A 23,164-nucleotide genomic window follows, 5' to 3' on the forward strand; every position below is an offset into this window, starting at 1 on the left:
AAACAGTGAGGAACCAGCCCCTGCCGTGTCAGCCTCACCCCCTGGTGAAGTGTCACCCTTTGTGAGGAATGAAGAAATGGACCATGCCTTGGCGCTTGCCCCGGTCCCACCCCCTTCTGCCAGAGACCCTCAGATCTGTCCCACTCCTGCCCACGCCCCCAGAGGCACCCTTGACGTGAACGATGTAGAGCTGGCCATGCCCACTCAGTAGGCCACACCCACTCCATCCATGCCCACCCAATAGGCTGCACCCACCCTGGCCACACCCACCTGGCCCCCAGAGGGCAACTGCAATGCTGATGCGGCCCTCAATGAAATTGAGTTTGACACCCCTGTACTGAGAGAACATTGTATGGAAATTACGAAAAGGGACATTGAATTGCTTTTCAGCAATACTTGTTTTATTTATTTTCAATATTTCTACTGAAAAGTCCTGTTTCAATCATTTCTCAAAAACTGATCTTGCAAGAGCTGGCGTGATCTAGGGTGGTGGTGGGAGATATATTCCAGGTCAGGGCATCAATAGAGAAATCTTGTTCAACACGTCTTCCATTTAATGGAGTTAAGGTTATCTAACAGATGATGTAAAGTAGAAACTATTGGAATTCCTCTGGGAGTTTTAATGCCTACAAAACTGGCCATAAAGAACATGGGCTGCGGTTTCTGACACACTCACACTGCAAGGGAAACACCGTGCTTCAGCAGGAGTTCTCTTATTTCATTAGAGGTGTCAGTTCTTTAAGTCAGTCCAGACAAGACATCAATACTAACATGACCTTCCTTGTAAGGTTATAATAACAGAATCTTGCAAGTCTGAAAGTACATCTCTCCCCACTTCCACGCTTGCCTTTACTTTCCAGGGAACTAAGGAGGGATCTTTCTGAGATGCTTTTTCCTATCTGAGCTTCTTCTGTGGGCTGAGATGTCCCTTTTCTATCTGATCATTGCCGTGGCTGCAGTTCTTTCTTCTCCCAGAATACATCCAAAAAGATCATTAGAGGAGGGCAGCACTTCCTGATTCACCTTCTATATCTAAAACTCTTTGTCTTAAGGTTAATTTAGCTTAATCCAACCCTAACGGATTCACACCTTCTCTTTGGCCCTTTCCCAAGCCATCATATGTCAGTTCTTGCCAAATTCTATTATTACACTGTAATCTTTGGTACTTGCCAAATAGAGCCTTTACTGCTTCCCATAGCTCAGAGTGGTGTTTTTCAATCTTGGCACTTCAGGCATGCTGGCTGGGGAATTCTGGGAATTGAAGTCCACGCAGCTTAAAATTGCCAGGGTTGAGAAATACTGGCCTAGAGCCTTGCCATGTCTAAATATGGTCCTGCATTACACCTATAGTAAAATGGAATGTCTGGAGTTTAAAGGATAGTAGACGTTTCTGCAATTATAATTATATTGATTCAAAATTGGGCACTCTGGATAAAGCCGGATCTTTTTTAAAAAAAATTGTTGTATGGAAGATTAATGGGATGATAAAGATGACTTTTCGTAAGTTTTTATCTTAAAAGATAAATATAATTTTTCCTTTGCCACCCACTGGCTGTATTTACAATTACAGCATCTGGTGACATTTTGATTTGGAACAGATGCTTTAGAAACATCTAATTTGTATAAGTGGTCACTAAAACCTATGAGACTAAAAAGTCTACCCTTCGTGTTTATAAGTGCTTGCAATAAATATATCACTTTGACATGTAACTTTTACAGAATGGATGGAGCAAAGAATTGGAGCTCCCTTTTGCCTTAAACAATAATGAACTATCTTAACTTCTATATCAAAAATTTCAAAAGATCTTAGACTACAACTTTTTAAAAGAAACACACAAAAAAACCTATTTTTTGAGCTATTTTTATTCCTTTGTTCAGCTTCTTGGCCAGACAACAGCATAGATATGGGAGAGCACTGAGTAATTCATTTCTCTTCAGGAAATTCATTCTCAGGCTTGTTCGTTTGATCTATAATTCACTTTTTCTCCAGAAACTGAATGCAGCTTACATAGGGGTTGCCTTTTATTTTTATCCCCACACTACACACCTGTGAGACAGGTTGGACTGAGGAATCCCATAGATGAGATTATATAGATTTTGAACACATTTTTAAAAGTGAATGTGAGCCAGAATGTATTAAGGGATGTTTGAGAATAGGAATTTTATATCTCTTTGATACAACTGTTGTGCCTTGATTGTGAGACTTGGACAGGTTTAGCTTTATTTATTCATAGACATACAAGCTGCTTTTCTTCCAAAGTGGCTCCCTTTCATGTAATCCTCACAAAAAACACCCTGGGACTGCACGGATAATGACTGGTTCAAAGTCACTCAGTGAGGTTCTGAGGACGGTTTTCAAACTTGGGCTGAGATCAGAATCACTTGTCCAGGCTGACTCTCTCCATGCACCTATGTGATTCTATGCCAGGGGTGTGAAACTCGCAAGTCATGTGACGTGTCGTAACGTATCACAGCTTTTTTGCCATTCCCGACAATGGGGTGGACACAGTTTCGCTATGATGCATCCAGCCCGCAGGCCAGCAGTTTGACACCCCTGTTCTATGTATACTCAGGTAGTGATCACATTGACTCCATTGGTCTGATCCTGAAGGGCTTTCCCATGTCCTTCTAATGCCCTAAATCAGGGGTGTCAAACTGCTGGCCCATGGGCCGGATGCATCATAGCGAAACCGCACCTACCCCATCACTGGCACTGGCAAAAAAGTCATGATACGTCGCGGCACGTCGTGTGACATTGCGAGTTTGACACCCCTGTCCTAAATGAATGAAAAATTATGTTTTCCTTCTCCCTTCAATAATATGCTATTTTTTACAACAGAAAACGGCAACCTGGGCCATTCAGATATTTTGGACTACAACTCCATAAACCCAACCAGAAGAGATTATGGCTATTATTATCAAAAGCATCTGGAAAATAATGTTATAAGAGAGCCAGTTTGATCTGGTGTTTAAGGCACCATACTACAAATTGAGAGACTGTGAGTTCTAGTCCCGCTTAGGCATGAAAGCCAATTGGGTGACTTTGGATCAGTCACTCTCTCTGTCAGCGCAAAACACATCACCGGATTGTTGTTGTGGGGGAAAATAGGAGGAAGGTATGTTGGATATGTTCACCAGCTTGAGCTATTTGTAAAAATAATAAAGGGAAATACATACATACATACATCTCCTCCCAGAAATAAAACTTTTAGAAATAACTGTAATAATACCCAACTAATGAATGTCATCACTGGAGAAGGGCCTAATGCTGGGAAAGATTGAGGGCAATAGAAGAAGGGGACGACAGAGAATGAGATGGCTGGATGGAGTCACTGAAGCAGTAGGTGTGAGATTAAATGGACTCCAGAAGATGGTAGAGGACAGGAAGGCCTGGAGGAACATTGTTCATGGGGTCGCAATGGGTCAGACACGACTTCGCAATTAACAACAACAACAACAAAAATGAATGTCAAATACTTTATATAAAACAAGGTCCTTTGTCATCTAGTTTTTCACCCACTCATTATCAAATGGTTTCTCTTCTTGTTTTTCCTGCAATGTTATTATACTTCAGTCTGTCTAAATCTCCCATCTTGTCTAAGTGGATCCAACAGAAGACAATGGTTTAATCCTAATTTTTAGCAAGGCCTAATTTTTTTTTAAAAATGTACTTGCCAATTTTGGGGCCCTATTTTATCTGCTAAATGAAACAACATATGTTGTACATAGTATGTTTAGGTGTGTGTCATGTATGAGTTTCACTTTGAAAGCGGGCAACTAAATTTCATTCTTGATGTGTGCCATTGTGCCCACAGTAAAAAAATGACAACAAAGGTTATCTTATCTTATCTTATCTTATCTTATCTTATCTTATCTTATCTTATCTTATCTTATCTTATCTTATCTTATCTTACCTTACCTTACCTTACCTTACCTTATCTTATTCACTGTCATTCTGTGAGTATGGACTTGAATGTTGCTTTAATTTAGACTTTTGTAACAGCACCATAACCTTCAGACATGTTTTGTATGCAATACACTTTATTTATTGAGATCAAATAATTATACCACAATATTAACTTATTCACGGAGCAGCCGTACATTGGTTACAACAATCATACAACTGACTATGCTGCTTTATGCTAAATGATGCTTTGAACATTTACAGCTCATACAATGATATTATAGACAGAAACACTTTTGTTTAGAAATGCAGATGTTCTGGTTTTATGGTATGTTCTCCTTTAGGCTACAAACAGACTAAGAAAAAAATGAGCCTTGTTTGTGTACAGACACCAGCGTGTATGCAAATTTGGCAGTTCTTAATTGTTTCTCACTCCAGGTATAAGCTGTTCAGTCTGATAAATGTGTGGCAAGGTAGAGATCCAGTTCTTACCCTCCCCCTATTCCTTACAATAGATGCACAATCACTCAATAGAGATACACATCTAGACTGTGGGGTCCTTAATGCTATCTGAACTTGAATGTTTTCATGCAAATGTTTCATTAGCCAGTTAGGTAAAATCACCAGTGCTAGAAAGGAATGGGGTTTACTTTCACTTTATATACAAGTGACATCTAGACTGGTTAGCTAACAAATGCTTTGTTCAATTTGTAGGATAGTTTCCTTCAAAAACAGTCAAGGACCCATCTCAAAACAATGAAGGCAAAGTTCAGTCTGCCTTATGACAGATATATTTTTAACAGTGGGAAGTTCACGCTATGTACCTGGGATCTGTCTGTAGCTGGAATAAAGAAAAGATAAAGCTTAGTAAGATTTAGCAAAAGTTTGATTCTATTGTCTTCCCATTGATTCTGATCTCTCTCATTCAATTGTTGAAAATAACATTTTCCCTTGAAATTATTACATGTAGTTGGAGAGCAACTGGATCTCTAAGTTAATCATGCTCCCTGTTAAGACATGGCTGTGTCTTTTTCATTGTTAAAATCCTACTTTTGACACTTTTTTATTTAAAGGTAGCACCAATTTCAACAGTCAGCAGAATGTCTGATCTGAATAGAAGTTGAGAAAGAAAAACTTTCCTCAAGTGATGACAAGATAGGACAAACTTTTTTGTAATGTTTTGCAATAGCTGTAGAGTGTAGTTGTGTCAATATCTGCACCTCTGTTATCCTAATTAAATAAATAAATACCTTTGTAAAGATGTAAACACAGTTACTTGGTCCATATATTATATCCATTGAATCACACAACTTCAACATAAATATGGCTCTAGGAACAAATACTGAACTTAATATGCAGAAAAAAATTGAACAGTTATATAGCTCAAAATTTCCTTTTAAGGAAAAATATTTTTATTAGATACAGAATTCAGATTTTGAGTAATTGATCCAACTCTATAGAATAAATTAATTAGTCATATATACATTATCTAAAATGTTACATTAGCAAAACAATTAAATATAAATGGAGAAAAGTTCCATGTTCACAGTCATAATATTCTGTTGTGAAAAGTATGTGGTTTCATGCACTTAGATACATTACTAACGTTCTAATAAAGAAGAATATCAAATAAATACTTTAATCAGTAAAAAATGTTGAATTGTATAAACTAGCAGTCAGATAGCAATGAAGAAAATATAGGAGATATAATGCATGCTTTATGCTATATATGTATGTGTACACTTTGAGAGGAAGCAACTAAATTTCATTTTTAATGTGTGCCATTGTGCCCACAGGAAAAAATGACAATAAATGTTATCTAATCTAATCTAAAACTATATAGAGTAATCTTCAGAAATCATAGGAAACTTATTTTGCCCCATCAAAATGCAGAAGAAAAGCTAATGTTAATTTAATTACATTATGCATATTTTAACCTACAGACTGAAGGCTACAAAACATTCTTACCATACATGTACAAAGCTACTGTAAGGGTATTTCTACCATACATATAACAATTAAGTTATTTCATTTCACCACTGCGATGAATGCATCATCACCACCACCACCACCACAATCATCCACTGGGGGAGAACTTCATCATTCACAAACAAACAAGAGCCACAGCCCACCTCCAACAGTTCATGTTCACAGACCTTGGATTAGTTGAAACTCATCATCACATGAATCTACAAACACTCAAATATGTGCTGTCTATCATCAACATGTTTGAGCTTTCTACATATGATCAATGTTAAGGGCTCTGCGGTTGCTACATTTGATTAGTAAATGAAATTGGGCCACTCTGGTTAAAGCTCTGTTGTTGCTGGCCAAATTCATCAACTTGGCCATAATTAGTTTGTTGCCCAAAATTGCCTTCCTGTTGGTTATACCCACCACTCGACCCATAGCTATCTTGATTGTAGCCACCTTGATTATAGCTGCCAGACTGTTTCTCGAGGGTGTCTTGAGGATACCTTGAACCTGAAGAATGCCAACCAGTCTCCTTAAAAACAAACCAGATATTTCCTGCCCAGAGAACAAAGTTCAAGAATCCAAAGACCTACACAAAAAGCAGAGCAAGACATTAAATTTCATTTAGTTTTTTTTTCCCTCTCTCTTTTGATTATTCACATAATTGAGATTCTTCTTTAAGAAAAAATCCAAAGACAACTTATTAATTCAAGGTACTTTTGTCCAGAAAATCTTCCAAAGATGTAGTTAAAACAAATATTAATCTGTCACCCACATAGTAGAGGTAGGAAATATAAATGAACAATAATCAACTAAAAACGGCTTACAGCTTTCATTTAGTAGGTGACCTACAACAAACTAATTGAAAGAAGAGTTTCATTCTTTGATGTTGGATCTGTGGCTTCACGATATTGTTACCAGAGGCAATCAATCATTTATTTTTTTCCTAAAGTAATTTTTTGCAGTGCCATAATAAGTGTGTGTTTGTGCTATTAACAGACTCAGATGATTAAAAGGCCTTTTTTCCTCCAGATTCTGTATAGTATCTAGAGATATCTATTTCATATTCATACAATTAGGATAAATACACTTTGATTGTTAAATACAACCAGAATGGTCAATTATTATCTTTTAAAATGGTCATACTTGCTTACACTATGTCTATTTATAGCTGTTCATGCCATTATTATCTTATTATCCTTTGAAGAACCAATGAATTAGGTTAAATATGAAATTCATGGTGGATTCCAACTGAAGAAGGAGAAAAGACAAATGCTGAGTGATTCTGTAAGACACCAATCATTTTATTTCAGACCCCCCCCTTTTTTTTTTTTACAAAATAAATGGAATACTCACAACTGAAGTATTAAGACTTGACATAACAGGGCTGTACACAGGCAAGCACTTGTTGGATTGTTGTTTGCAAGCTGACATCAGTAAGAATACTTCATCTGGATTAGTGGCAACCTTTACATCAGATAGTCCTTTAGCCCAAGCAGAAGAACCCACAAGCCACATGAAGGAGAAAACCACTGTCACAACGAAGTCCTACAAAACCCAAATTGAACATTGCAGGTTCATGTTTGACAGGCAGGAAAAAGCATGGTAGGACATTGGTACAATGGGAAGGGATACAAAAGGCCAGAAGGACAGTTCCATTTGATAGCATACTCTCAGAGTGCATAAATCCCATGTCTAAAAATGTACACACATTTGCATTTTCCTACTTATGAAAATCATACATGTGTTCCTGATGTGGAAGCATAATACATGCTGGATGGAATGAGTCACAACTTGGACCTAGTTCAATTCTCAGCCCAACAATTTTCAGAAAAAACAGGTGTTATTTGTCAGATGGTTATAAACAAACAGCCCCTTAGAAGATAAGTCAAGACAAGCAACGGGTGGAAACAACTTCTCCCACTGAAAAGATTGGCTTCTAGCCTGTACATGAGATGGGTGGGGAAAAGAGATACAAGAATTTGAACTTCAGTATGACTATAAATAGGCCTTGCATATGATACCCAACAGACTTCTTCTTCTTTACTTCCTCTTTTATCACTTCAGGTGTTGAGGGAGAAACAAGTTCTGGTTCTTGTTAATAACCACTGTTATTCAGTGCTGCTGTAGATGGAAAGAAGATATCTTTCCATCTTCTTCCGAGTCTGCCTGATTTCTTATGCCTTTTCCTCTTTTTGTATATGCCTTGTATGATATAGAATAGACTTCCCCAACCATTTCAGCTTTGTGGACTGATACGGGGGAGGGGATAGTTCCACGCAAGAAGTGGGCAAGCATGCACGTGCTCACTGCTCGCGCAAGTGGGGATGCACATTCAAAATTTAAGGAAATTGACAATTGCCTCTCAAATCCAACCTCATGTCCACTTTGTAAGAGATGGTAACAGGACAAAGTAATGGATTGGCATAGCATTGTGCCACAGGCAGACATGAAGGCCATCTTGAGTCACCTGGAAACGGCCAGGCTAAAGGCCCAGAAAGCTGCAATGGATAATATACTGCTACAGAAATTACAAGGAGATAGATACCCAGCAGATACTAGATACTTAGTAATAGTAATAGTAGTAAAGTTGGAAGGGACCTTGGAGGTCATCTAGTCCAACCCCCTGCTCGGGCAGGAAACCCTACACCATTTCGGACAAATGGCTGTCCAGTCTCTTCTTAAAAACTTCCAGTGTTGGAGCATTTACTGCTTCTGGAGGCAAGCTGTTCCACTGATTAATTGTTCTCACTGTCAGGAAGTTTCTCCTTAGTTCTAGGTTGCTTCTCTCCTTGATGAGTTTCCACCCGTTGCTTCTTGTCCTGCCTTCAGGTGCTTTGGAAAATAGCTTAATTCCCTCTTCTTTATGGCAGCCCCTGAGATATTGGAATACTGCTATCATGTCCCCCCTTGTCCTTCTCTTCGTTAAACTAGACATACCCAATTCTAGCAACCGTTCCTTATATGTTTTAGCCTCCAGTCCCCTAATCATCTTTGTTGCTCTTCTCTGTACTCTTTCTAGAGTCTCAACATCTTTTTTACATCGTGGTGACCAAAACTGGATGCAGTATTCCAAGTGTGGCCTTACCAAGGCATTGAAGAGTGGTATTAATACTTCACGTGATCTTGATTCTATCCCTCTGTTAATGCAGCCTAGCACTGTGTTGGCCTTTTTGGCAGCTGCAGCACACTGCTGGCTCATATTTAAGTGATTGTCTACTAGGACTCCGAGGTCCCTCTCACAGTTACTACTATTGAGCATGGTGCCACCTATGCTGTACTTGTGCATTTGGTTTTTCTTTCCTAAATGTAGAACCTTGCTTTTTTCACCATTGAATTTCATTTTGTTAGTTAGTGACCAGTGTTCAAGTCTGTCCAGATCCTTCTGTATCTGAAGCCTGTCTTCTGGAGTGTTGGCTATTCCTGCCAGCTTGGTGTCATCTGCAAATTTGATGAGTTCCCCATCTATTCCTTCATCCAAATCGTTGATTCAGCTTTTCTGCAATAAATCTACTGATCAGAAGTTTTGTGTCTTTGAATTCCTTGTATCCAGTCTGGCTTGCCAAGAGAAGCCTGAATTTGATTGATGGTGATTCCTTAGGTTACTATGTGGAGCACCTTCTCCAATCTGGTACTAGATCTGATAAGTGTACAGTTCTTGGCATTCTCAAGATACTTTGGCCAAGACGTCTAAAGAGCCATAAGTTGACAAAAACTTCTAAGGCCAACTTACATATGAGATGTGAACCTCCACCTGCAGTCACACAAGAGAAAGATAAGTTGCCTTATCCTGATGCTGATAAGCTGCTTTCCATTTAATTTCATCAAAGCATTTCCCTCCCAATTCTATATGGAAAAGAGATTTGGAACAGCTGGATAGCAGCTATAAGATTAGCCTTCAATGGAATTAGCTAGGGGGACAGAGATGCCAGTAGGATCCTATTGCTTACTTTAATGTTGTGCAAAATATAACATATTTTACCCCTTTTAATGGTAAATTTTAATGGATTTTCTTTTCTCTGCATAATTCAGCCATGTCCATGCTGCTTTCAAATTTTACCTTTTTTTTTTGGTCAGCTTCTCAAGTCACACTAAATTTGCTTCTATCCCTGTCCCCTCCCCCCCCCCCCATTTCCAGAAAATTATCCTGCTGTTGGCCAGATGGTAGAGAGGCAGAATCCTGAGCTTCTTTACATGATTTTGTTCTGAGATTCCATTAAGTTGCAAATAAAAAAAAATTATCTTGGAAAATTACCATGGATAATGAGTTTGCACCCAATATACTCCCAGTTAACCCCTATATCCAGATTAGAGCAAGGACACATGCCACTCAGTTCAGTTAGCAATAAAATATAGCTTGATTTTTAATTATTGCACATCAAAAATAGTTAATGGGCAAAACAGGTGGGCAAAACAGAAGGACACAGAACTTTCCAATGCCACATACTGTGGATAATTAACATGGACACACCCAAAGGGAATGACTTTTGTTCATTTCTGCTTTAACCTTATAATGTTCCTAATTTATGACACCTAATTAATGACAGCCACACAGGCCTGGAAAAAGGACATCAGGTGATTCCCTCTATTCTGAACCACGAAAGAAGCAATTCATTGGACTGGGATGAAGTGTCCAACAAGTATCCCAAGTAGGTGTTGTTACCCAACTTACTTATTCCCCAGAGTTTCTCAACCTTGGTCATTTTAAGACACGTGGAACTCAATTCCCAGAATTCACCAGCCCAGAAACACTGCACCAACCCTCAGAGATCAGGGTTATGTAATCCAGAGTATGCAAAAATGTAAAATATTATGTTTTACTGGATTCAAAATTTAATTTTATCCTAAATTTAATTTACTCAATGTTCCCACATTTTGTGAAAGACTAAAACAGCCTCCCCCCTCACCCCACCCCCAACTCTGGGAGGTTATTATTTTTTTTCCTAAGAAAAATCCCCAAGGACTGCAGGAAGTGTTATGCTAATGTTTCTGGAGGATGTGGAATCAAAACGGTAGAGACCTTTTTGCATTTTGGAGTGGAACATGAAGGCCAATTAAGCGCATTTGCATTTAGGCTTTCTTTCATCCAAGAAAGCATTCAGATGAAAATCACCTTGTTGCAATCAGGGGTATTATCTTTCTGTGTGTGCAGGAAAAAGTGGAGGGCAAATGTTGCTTTGGGTTTTTGTCTGGACACTAAAAAATGTGGCCCAGATTTGAGGGATGAAGGACAGCTTCAGTTGAGGCCTGAAGATCAGATATTTTTTTTTTTTGGGGGGGGGGGGGCTAAGTACATGTTCCCATTTATGATATGAGTTACTCTTGAGTTTCTTAGAGCTGGGTGAATTGCCTAAATAACCTCCCATTTATAGCGCTGATCATCAGTGCAGGCTTCCCTCAGAAACTACGAAAAGCATAAAACTGATTTTTACAAGGCAGGATAACTCATCCAATTATTTTTTGTGGATTGCAGGCAATGAAAATGTCACCATTACAACTTTTCTAGTTTACTGCTGCTGATGGTTTTCTATTTGTGGATTAGAAATGATGACAAAGGGATAAAAATGCAGTGATGTTAAAATTCTGTCACAACAGAATTATTTTTTCCTGAGTAGAATGGTATCACCACAATGGCAAAGAGCAGAAGAACATGGGAACATTGGTTTGGGGTTACTTGCCATGCATGATATAGAAATGCCTTTCACATATTAAACAGAAGAATATAAGTTTATGAGATAATAATAATAATAATAATAATAATAATAATAATAATAATAATAATAATGTTGGAAGGGACCTTGGAGGTCATCTAGTCCAACCCCTGCTCAGGCAGGAAACTATACCATTTCAGACAATTGGCTCTCCAGTCTCTTCTTAAAAACTTCCAGTGTTGGAGCATTCACCACTTCTGGAGGCAGGTTGTTCCACTGGTTAATTGTTCTAACTGCCAGGAGGTTTCTCCTTAGTTCTAGGTTGCTTCTCTCCTTGATTAGTTTCCATCCATTGCTTTTTGTCCTGCCTTCAAGTACTTAATGCTGTCTGTTGAAGGTTCAAATAAACTTCTAACAAATGACTTTTAAAATTAAAGATCCCGGAGATGGTACTACAGAGCTTGTTGGAATGAACTTATATATGCTATTGCCCCTTTTGGATGGTAATTGGAGAGCCAATGTACATCTGCACACCCATAATACCAGCCAGACAACAGATTAATTTAAAGATATTTAAACTCTCTTATTCATAGGTGTCTGCGTGCATTTACAATATTGTAGATCATAGTTATATAAATTATTCTTTGTTGCCTAAACCAAAAATGTCAGCACACATTCTCTATACTATAACACTTATAAATATATCCAAATGTGTTTGATATAAAGCAATTCTGTAATAAATACAATCATGTCCATTTTGACAATATTCCTTCTCTTCTTTCAGATTTCTGTAATGCAGCCTGTTATTAAGACTTGCTTTATAGGCAATACTTAGCAAACTCCAAAGCTTTCATATTTCTTGATACCATTTTGGCTGATCCTAATGAAAGGGTTACCCAGTTGTGGATTTTGTTTTTTAATGGAACAACCTAAAAAATGTTACATGCTTTTTAAAAGCCAAAGATATTTAACATATACATTTTTATAGGAACTAATTCTCAGATTTTTCTGAGTGGGACAAAGCAGATTGTAATCTAAGGAAATCAGTAGCACATTTTTTAAAAAATTCAGTAAAACTTTGAAAAAAGCAGCATTTCAATTGTGTAGAAAAAAAAATTATGTCTCCTCAGGATCTATAAAGTCATGGATGGAGATTTTAAAAAGATAAGATGTTGTATCTCTCATAGTCTCTCATAGTATTTGTAATATCTGTAGAAAGGGATAAATAGGAATATTTACTCTTCTTTAATGTTCATAACAAAGGTCTATAAAATCAGTGTATCTACATGAACTGCTGTCTGCATAGACACAATTAACACTAATAACAGTTCTCAGATTTTTTTTAAACAATATCTGCCCAATTTATCTTGTCAACATCATTGGGCAAACTTTGTTTGCCTTCAAAACTATTTCTGTACGATTCTCAATAACAGTCTCCAAATAAGACCAATTAACACCAAATAACCCTCTAAATAACACTATCCAAAGTGTGTAAAATCTAAGTAGGAAATAGAAAAACCTTTATATAAGATGACAATAGAATTCAAACTAACCCAATGGAAGAGACAACTTAGACAGGGGGTTCTCAACCTTGGCAACTTTAAGACTTGTGGACTTCAATTCCCAGAATTCTGAGAGTTGAAGTCCACAAGTCTTAAAGTTGCCAAGGTTGAGAACCCCTGACTTAGACAGATGCATCAATTACAAGGACAAAGGTATTAGTAGTGGCTGAATGCATACTTACAATCAAAGGACCTCTGTTGTTTTCGCGGTATTTGTTCTGGAAGAAAATGTAAACTACGGTGGCTGCCAAGGAATAGAGGAAGGCAAAGACGGCAATAGTCACAAAGAATTCCGCAGAAGAGGAAAAGTCGCCTATGAGTGAAAGTTTTTCTTGTCTGCCTTCACAGGTGGGAGCATCAAATTTCACCTGGTACAACCTAACATTGAGAAAAAGAAGGAAATGAGTTGGAATTAGAATGCAAATTAATCCTTTGGAAATCAATCAATCAGAATAGAGCTGGAAGGGACCTTAGAGGTTTCCTAGTCCAACCCCCTGCTTAAGTAGGAGCCCCTATACCATTTCAGACAAAGGACTGTCCAGTCTCTTCTTAAAAACCTGCAATGATGAAGCACCCACAATGTCTGAAGGAAAGCTGTTCCACTGGTTAATTGTCCTCGCTGTTAGCAAGTTTCTCCTTAATTAGTTTCCATCCATTGTTTGGATACACTTTCTACGGTATTGAGGTGGATTCCACGTGCACTTCAAATGTCCTTGATAGAATGGTGCCCTACCAAGTTTTCTTCAAAAATTCTGTGAATCAGTATCTGCTACTTGCACACACACACTTGCACACACACAGTTGGCTGTTTAGCCAACTACAGTACAACATTTTAAAGGCTACTTCAAAGACTGCACCTCTTTCCAAAGTTGAATGTAGCCAACCAGCTGGTAAGAAGCTTTCAAAACACAAACATTGCCAGATATCTTGTATGTCTCCACATGAATTTGGCTGTATATGGCTCATTGGATCATGGATTGCATAAATTGGAATGCACAATCATACCCAATTTTACATACACACAGGGCACCGTTCTGCAATGCACTGGTTTCTGAGCCAAACATATTTGTCTCTGTGTTGCATTTGTGCTCTGTTTTGTACTTAGATTTCACTAGGCACAAATGCTGGGATTTATTAGACAATATAAGGAAGTATGCAATTTGTGTATGTTACTGTGCATGGCACCACTGCTGTTGGTTGTGGATATCACTCACCAGACCCTGCAAGCTTTTGAAATTTTTTGAGGCTATTTAGGATTCTTTATACTTCCAAAGAATCATCCCACTCTTTTCTATAGTAAGCAAGACTTCTACAGATAATATTTCATTAAGACCTAGATTCAAAGACACCCTCTATATACTGTACTACTAAAACTTTTGTGTCTGTAACCTTTAACAAGACAAAATGGTACACTGTAAAACTGGGGTGTCAAACTCGCAACATCATGTGACATGTTACAACATATCACAACTTTTTCTCCATTGGCAGCAATGGGGTGGGCGTGGTTTCAGCATGACGCATCAAGCCCATGGGCTGGCAGTTTGACACCCCTGCTGTAGAGTAACAATTTTGAATCAAAGTACTTCAAATGAACTAACTTACAGAATGTGTCCAAAATCCAGAACCTATGATTCCTCTAGAATTGAAATTTGGAAAATGTTATAAAACATTTTGTGATATAAAAATGATCCTAAAACATTTTATGATGTAATACAAAATATCAAAATGATTGGTCCATTAGTGGGTGGAAGTGGCAAGAAGGTGACAAGCAACAGGAAGAAAGCAGAACTATTTAACTCGTTTTTTGCATCTGTCTTTACACAAAGGGAAAAAACAGACCAACCTATCAAAAATAGTGCCATAAAAAACAAAATAGAAACACAAGTTAAGATAGGCAAGAAAATGGTAAGTGAGCACCTGTCAGCCTAGATGAGTTCAAATCACCAGGACCAGATGGATTACACCCCAAGGTTCTCAAGGAACTGGCAGATGTGATATCGGAACCACTGAACTATATTTTTCAAATATCCTGGAACACAGGGGAACTACCAGAGGACTGGAAAAGAGCTGATGTAGTTCCCATCCTCAAAAAAGGAAAAAAAATGGATCCAGGAAAAATGGATCCTATCAGCCTGACCTCAATACCTGGGAAGATCCTGGAAAAAAATAATCAAACAATGAATCAACGAACACCTAGAGGCAAACAAAATCATTACTAAAAGCCAACATGGGTTTGTCAAAAATAGATCATGCCAGACAAATCTTATTGCATTCTTTGACCAAGTGACAAAATTAGTGGATCAGAGGAATGCTGTGGACATAATTTACTTGGACTTCAGTAAGGCATTTGATAAAGTAGATCACAACCTACTACTTGACAAGATAGAAAAATGTGGTGTAGACAGAACCACCACCAGATGGATCCGTAGCTGGCTGACCGGCCGTACTCAGCGAGTGGTCCTCAATGGAACTGCATCTATATGGAGGGAAGTGTGTAGTGGGGTGCCCCAGGGCTCTGTTCTGGGCCCAGTACTCTTCAACATCTTCATCAATGACTTGGATGAAGGGATAGATTGGGAACTCATCAAATTTGCAGACGACACCAAGCTGGCAGGAATAGCCAACACTCCAGAAGACAGGCTTCAGATACAGAAGGATCTGGACAGACTTGAACACTGGGCACTAACTAACAAAATGAAATTCAATGGTGAAAAAAGCAAGGTTCTACATTTAGGCAAGAAAAACCAAATGCACAAGTACAGCATAGGTGGCACCATGCTCAATAGTAGTAACTGTGAGAGGGACCTCGGAGTCCGAGTAGACAATCACCTAAATATGAGCCAGCAGTGTGCTGCAGCTGCCAAAAAGGCCAACACAGTGCTAGGCTGCATTAACAGAGGGATAGAATCAAGATCACGTGAAGTATTAATACTACTCTTCAATGCCTTGGTAAGGCCACACTTGGAATACTGCATCCAGTTTTGGTCACCACGATGTAAAAAAGATGTTGAGACTCTAGCAAGAGTACAGAGAAGAGCAACAAAGATGATTAGGGGACTGGAGGCTAAAACATATAAGGAACGGTTGCTAGAATTGGGTATGTCTAGTTTAACGAAGAGAAGGACAAGGGGGGACATGATAGCAGTATTCCAATATCTCAGGGGCTGCCATAAAGAAGAGGGAATTGAGCTATTTTCCAAAGCACCTGAAGGCAGGACAAGAAGCAACGGGTGGAAACTAATCAAGGAGAGAAGCAACCTAGAACTAAGAGAAACTTCCTGACAGTGAGAACAATTAACCAGTGGAACAGCCTGCCTCCAGAAGCAGTAAATGCTCCAACACTGGAAGTTTTTAAGAAGAGACTGGACAGCCATTTGTCCGAAATGGTGTAGGGTTTCCTGCCTGAGCAGGGGGTTGGACTAGATGACCTCCAAGGTCCCTTCCAACTTTACTACTATTATTATTATTATCATAAATATTTTATGTAGTCAACGTCTGATGCTTGAGTGTGCTATGCAGTTCCACATTCACTGTTTTTTTATTGAAAGTTTTATAAATTTTACAAAAAAACAAAAACAATACAAAACAAAAAACAACATATACAAAAAAAATAAAAAACTAAACATTACATATATAAAAAAAACCCCCCCATCCCCCACCCCTCACAAACACCCTCCCTTCCCCCCCCTGAGCTTCCCAGAGCAGAATATAGGCTTAGTTAAAAATTAACAAATAAAGATAAAAATTAAATTAAAAAATTTATATTTATATATATATATATAAAAATATCTATATATAACATTCTCTATATATAAAAATAAAACTTATGAAAAAACTATGTGATATTTTTTTATACCCAGTCTAAATTGTATAAATTTTATCCATTTGTCCCAAACGGCAAGAAACTTCTCTTGCGTTTGTTGCTTTAAGAAAGCTGAAATCTTTGCCATTTCCGCCAAATAGGACACTTTAAGAAACCATTCCTGCAGTGTAGGCAAAGATTCCTTCTTCCAGTATTGTCCAACTAACAGCCTCGCGGCTGTAATCAAATTTAACATCAATACAACCTCCTTTGTATCGCAATCTGTAACAATGCCCAACAAAAATAATTGCGGAGTAAATTTTACCCTCCTTCTAAAAATTCTCTGGATATTCCACCATATTTTGATCCAAAATGCTTTTATCTCTCTGCATGACCACCAAATATGATAATAAGAAGCATCCGTATAATCACATCTCCAACATTTGGGTTGTACGTCAGGGTATATAAGAGACATTTTTTGTGGATCAAGGTGCCATCTATAAAACATTTTATAAAAATTCTCCCTAAGGTTCTGTGCTTGTGTAAATTTGACATTTCTCACCCAAATGGTTTCCCAGATGTCCAATGAGACTGGGACACCAAAATTCTGCGCCCATCTAATCATGCAGTCTTTAATTAATTCCGTTTCTGAGTCCATTTCAACTAAAACCCCATAGATTCTCTTGATGTGGGTTTGTCTTTGATCCTTGACTTGCTTAATAAGATTTCCATCTTCTCTAAGAAAACCCAATTTACAATCCACCTTCCATTTATCTACTAGTTGCCTATATTGAAACCAAGAATAAATAATGTTTTCTTGCGCTAAATCTTCCCGTAATCTTAACTGCCAGTTTTGCCCATCCCATCTAAGTAACTGACTATAAGACACCATATCCATTTTTACACCTCTTTTTATTCCTTCTATCGCATGCCAAGGTATGGCCCATAATGGAACTTTAAAATCACTTTTATAATATTTTCTCCAAGTCCTAAGTAAAGAAATTCTTAAAATATGAGATTTTAAAGACCCAATCCATTTTTTTATTAAATATTAAATAGGCATGCCACCCATAAAGTAAATCCCATCCCTCTAAATGAAGTATCTCAGGATTTGTCAAATTTACCCAATCACTAATTAGTGTTAAAACCACCGCATCGTAATATAATTTCAAATTTGGTACTTTGAGTCCACCCCTCTCACGGAAGTCTTGCATAATTTTAAACTTAACCCTTGGCTTTTTCCCTGCCCAAATAAATTTATTAAGACCCTTCTGCCACTCACTTAAGTTAATCTCATTTTTCAAAATCGGTAGCATTTGAAACAAAAAAAGAAACTTGGGTAGAATATTCATTTTTATCACTGCAATTCTTCCCATGAGGGATAATTGCAACTTCTCCCAATTCTTCAAGTCCTTCTGTACCCTGACCCACAACCTTTCATAATTGTTTTTAAATAATTTTACATTAGAAACAGACAACATCACCCCCAAATATTTTACCTTATTAACAATCTCAAAACCCGTCAAGTTAGCCAATATCTGCTTCTCCTGACTAGACATATTTTTAGGTAAGATTTTAGTCTTATTTACATTAATCTTGAAACCCGAAACCAAACCATAATGATGAATCAACTGTAATAAGTTTACTACAGAGTGATCAGGTTGCGACAAAGTAACAACCAAGTCGTCCTCAAAAGCTCTCAACTTATATTCTTTTTTGTTAACTTCTATTCCTTTAATTTCCTGAGACTCTCGAATTTTGATCAATAATATTTCCAATGTTAAAACAAACAACAATGGCGATAAAGGGCACCCCTGTCTAGTACCTTTCTCTATTGTAAAAACTTCCGACAAACCTCCATTAACAATAAGTTATGCCGTTTGTTTTTGATATATTACCATAAGGGCTTGTAATATCTTTTCACCAAAATTCATTTCTTCCATTACTCTTAACATAAAATGCCAATTCAATTGATCAAATGCTTTTTCAGCATCTAAAAATATGAGCCCTGCAGGAACTTGGTTGTTCTTGTCTAAATATTCTAATAGATTAATAATTTGTCTAACATTATTTTTCATATACCTTCCAGTTATAAACCCTGATTGATCTTTATTCACTGTTTTTGAGACAGATATATCTCCCTGAATTTTTAAGAACCTTTTTCAGTGAAGACAGCACGTTAGAATCTCTGCTGTTGTGAAGTCTTATTTAATAAGTTTTAATGTCAGCATAAAATTATATATTCAGGAATCTGGTAAAGATGTATCTCTGAAGCAGTGATCCAATGGGACATGAATTGTATAGTACTGTTCTCAGAACCACTGTATTTTAGCTGAATTAAACAAAACTCTTTATGGCTTAGTATAATGTATGAATCTAGGTGGAAGATTTCACTAACTTACCATTATTTCTCTATAAAAGCATGAAACAGAAGAGTTCAGCGGAACAAGACTCAGCCACAAACACAATTCACTAAGGATATTTATTCCGTCTCCATCTCATATTTCAGTTTAAATCCATTTAGTTCTCAGGACTCTCTATATCTCTAAATATAGTGTGTGTGTTTGTGTGTGCATATATTTGTGTGTGTATATATACATAAACACACATATGTTTATATGTGTATATTTGTATATGTATATTATGTGCATGTATGTGAGTATATTCAGAACTCTATGTGCCTTTTTTATCCTATCAAACAATGCCCCTGCTATTTATTCCCTAATGTTATTAAAAACAGATTATTTGCACAGATAGCTTTTTGATTGATTTAAGGAATTATTTTATTTGCTACACCATTTATTGCTTTTCACTGCTGTGCTTTGTTGTCAACCATCTTGAGGGTGCCATGGCAATTGAAGAAATGAAGTGCAGAGATGATTGATGGAGGGATCATGTACCACCAACTCATTGTTGACTCTTTGCGACCACATAGACAACCCAGAGCTGAAATTAAAGGTAGCACCACTGGAATTACTTTGATAGCTGCTATTACTATTGTGCTGTATTCCTCCTTCCCTAAGCAAATTGTAAGTCCATGAAGATTCTTGGTTTTTTTTAAAGTCTTAGAAATGAAGGAGCAGATGAAAGATAAAAGAGAGAGTCATCCAGCACTTTGGTGACACAAATTACCAAAAAGGAGCCCTGAATCATCTGGGGAACATTTTTAGCATCAAGAGTAAGTACTGTGTCATTCTAAAGGTCACAGGAAATTGCTGCTCTGAATATGTAATTTTCTGCTGACATAAAGGCTTGTTAAATAGGACTGCTTCCTCCATATGCAACCCTGTGTAGCTTTTTTTGCTATTACCTCGCTATTTAGATCTGCATGAAGTTTCGAACAACTGTCATTCCAACCACCTTATGAATTTGAGTTGGTTATTAGGCTGCTATTTTGAGTTGGTCCAATTCACTGTTTTATTCTCTACAGCAGCTACTGAGCGGAGGGCGGCACATGTGTAAATTGACACATAGCTTTATTCAGAAAGCTGAAAAATGTTTGAGAGAAGTGACTGAATTTAGTTTACTATAATATATATGCCACTCAATCTTAACAAAAGCAAGCAAGGCACCATTAAAAAGAAACCATTATACATAACAAAACAGATCAACAGCTACGATGTCTAATGCATAGTGGGATGATCTCTCTCACCAGCAATCTGTTCCAAAGCTCCTTGAAAAGCCAGGTTTTGAAGGCTTTTCAAAAAATAAAAAAACGATAGAATCTAATCTCAGGAGGAATTTTGTTCCAAAGAACAGGGAATTATCGCTGTAATCCATGAAGATGAAGCACTTTAAGAGACAGGACCTGAATAAAGTCCCTTCCCTAATTTTATTTTGTGGGCAGAAACTGACAATTGGTTCATATTTATGACGGTTGCAGTTTCCCAGGATCACGTGATCACCTTTTGTGACCGTCCAACAAGTGAAGTCAATAGGGAAGCCAGATTCACTTAACAACCGGGTTATTGATTTAACAATTGCAGTGATTCACTTAACAACTCTGGCAAGAAAGGTTGTAAAATGGAGCAAAATTCACTTAAGAAACATTTCACTTAGCAACAGAAATTTCAGGCTCAGTTGTGGCCGTAAGTTGAGGACTAGCTGTATGACTTTCTGCTTGCTTGTTTATCTGATGTTAATCCCTGCTTATCTGGATGTTGGTTGGCTGCTGGAGAGAATGTGTTCTGGTCTTTTTGCTTCTTTCTTAGCTTTTTTATTGTGGCTTTTCTTTATATGTCTGTTGATAGCTGATTTGTCTGAATGCCAAGCTTCCAAGAATTCCCTAGCATTTTTGGATATAGTTCAACCTATGAAGCTTAGAGTTTCCCAGTTAAAACTATGGTTGATTCTGCCCAAGTCCTATGAAAATGGTGGCAAACCTATGGCATGCATGCCAGAGGCAGCACTCAAAGCCCTCTCTGTGGACACACGGGCTGTCGCCCCAGCCCCACCTTGACCACAGCCCCCTCCTTACCAGCAGCCCCCGGGAGGAGAGTCACCCCTGGGCGCGTCCTGTGTGAAGCAGGACAGCCAAGGTCATGGCAGCCGGGCAGCGGGGACAAGACTCCACCCTCATGCATGGTCGCACACAGATGATGCTGCGGGGTGTGGGCAGAGGGCATGGCCACCCTGGCACTGCTGGGCCACCTGGGTGATCTGCTGTGGCAGGCCGTGGAGGCAGTGGGTGGCCCTGTGGGCGGGTGGGGTGGGAGCGGGGTGGAGCAGAGCAGGGGTGGGGCAGAGGTAGGGGCAGTTTTGGGGCACTCGGTCTCTAAAAGGCTCGCCATCATTGTTCTATGAGATTAAGGAGTTTTCATATCTTCTGATTGCTAGTTGGTGTTGTGCTCTGCTAGTCTTCTGCCTTACTAATTAGCTCAAACCTAGCACTGAACTATGCTTAATTCCACTGTTCATAATTTATAGCAAGTTGTGTCTTCAATCAGGTTTATGAATTCTAAGAGATAATAGAAAGTTTTACAAGGTAATTACGTATGGAGAGTAACACAAGCAGCTGTTGATGATGTACCAAGTTCCTCTTCAACCTGAAGCAGTTCCCCTCTGAGGTAACTGGACAATCTCCATAATCCTCAGCCAGCACGGCAAATACCACATTAGCTGGAAATTATAAGGAGGAAAGCCCAACTCACCTGGAAGGCACACGTCTATTTGGTCACATCTGTTTGATCTGAAAATGTTGCCAGACCATCTGGCAATCAATGAATTCCAAGTCATCCTCTCTTTTTCCCACAGCTTTACCAGGGAGCTGCACCTATGGTTGCTGTTTATAGTTCTATTGCATTTTCCCCTCTGGTTTTTACAGAATTTAAAAATAATGTATTTAGTGTGTTATGTCTCTTAGGTGTCAGTTTTAAAAATAATTATTGGATGAATACGTCTCCTTGAACAAAGTGCAATTTACTTCAAATAGTCATAGAATTACTTGCACTACATCTTCTGGTATTATCCAATGGCAACCTTCCTTTTGCAGGGCGACATGTAACTTAATGCCCCCTCTGTGCCACCTATTCTTCCCACAGAATGACAAAATAGAGCCAGCAATTTAGCAGCATTCATAACAGCAACGAACTATTCTTCAAAATTTCCCCTCTCATTATCCTTCTGGAGCAGTGGTTCTCAACCTTTCTAATGCCGCGACCCCATAATACAGTTCCCCATGTTGTGGTGACCCCCAACCACTTATACATCACCAGGTACCAGGGGCGTGGCCAAAGAGGGAAAAATGGCGGACAGCCTTGTTTGGCGACCCCCGTGAAATGTTCGTTTGACCCCAAATGGGGTCCCGACCCACAGGTTGAGAACCACTGTTCTGGAGGTATTACAGAATCAGGTATGCCCTGTTTTCTTCAGAAGATTTTTCCTACTGGCTGTCAGGTAGGCTGTCTTAGCAGAGTCTTCCTGATTGAAAGCTATCAAAATTAGCCATGTTTTCATGCATTAAAAACCTTTCATTTTATAGCAGAAAACACGAATTGACTAAAATTAGTCTAAATCAGGGGTCTTCAAACTTGGCTGCTTTAAGACGTGTGGACTTCAATTCCCAGAAATCTTCAGCCAGCCATGCTGGCTGAGGAATTCTGGGAGTTGAAGTCCACAAGTCTTAACGCGGCCAAGTTTGGAGACCCCTGGTCTAAATGCATCCATCAAGGTTGTGTTTTGTATAAGCTCATGTATTCCCCTGTTTCTACTTCTACTTGTAGATATAGTACTAATGGTTGACCCTTCATTCTTCTTGAGTAAAAGTGACAGG

The 23,164-nt window shown here is 38.4% G+C and overlaps 1 protein-coding gene across 2 annotated transcripts in view; it reads right to left on the reverse strand.

Annotated features, from left to right (window-relative positions):
- Window positions 1–4,023: 4,023 nt before the first annotated feature.
- Window positions 4,024–23,164, reverse strand: part of SYNPR (synaptoporin) — a 182,929-nt gene continuing 163,788 nt past the window's right edge. For both annotated transcript variants that reach the window (XM_039326651.1, XM_039326652.1), the window contains 3 exons: window positions 13,274–13,469; window positions 7,235–7,426; window positions 4,024–6,467 (listed from right to left, as the gene is read on the reverse strand). In XM_039326651.1, the coding sequence (XP_039182585.1) occupies window positions 6,177–6,467; window positions 7,235–7,426; window positions 13,274–13,469 (679 nt within the window). In that variant the 3' untranslated portion in view covers window positions 4,024–6,176. The remainder of the gene's footprint in view (window positions 6,468–7,234; window positions 7,427–13,273; window positions 13,470–23,164) is intronic.

This window comes from Crotalus tigris, unplaced genomic scaffold (assembly GCF_016545835.1).
Source record: "Crotalus tigris isolate CLP2741 ecotype Arizona unplaced genomic scaffold, ASM1654583v1 scf7180000024342.5246164, whole genome shotgun sequence".
NCBI lineage: Eukaryota > Metazoa > Chordata > Lepidosauria > Squamata > Viperidae > Crotalus > Crotalus tigris.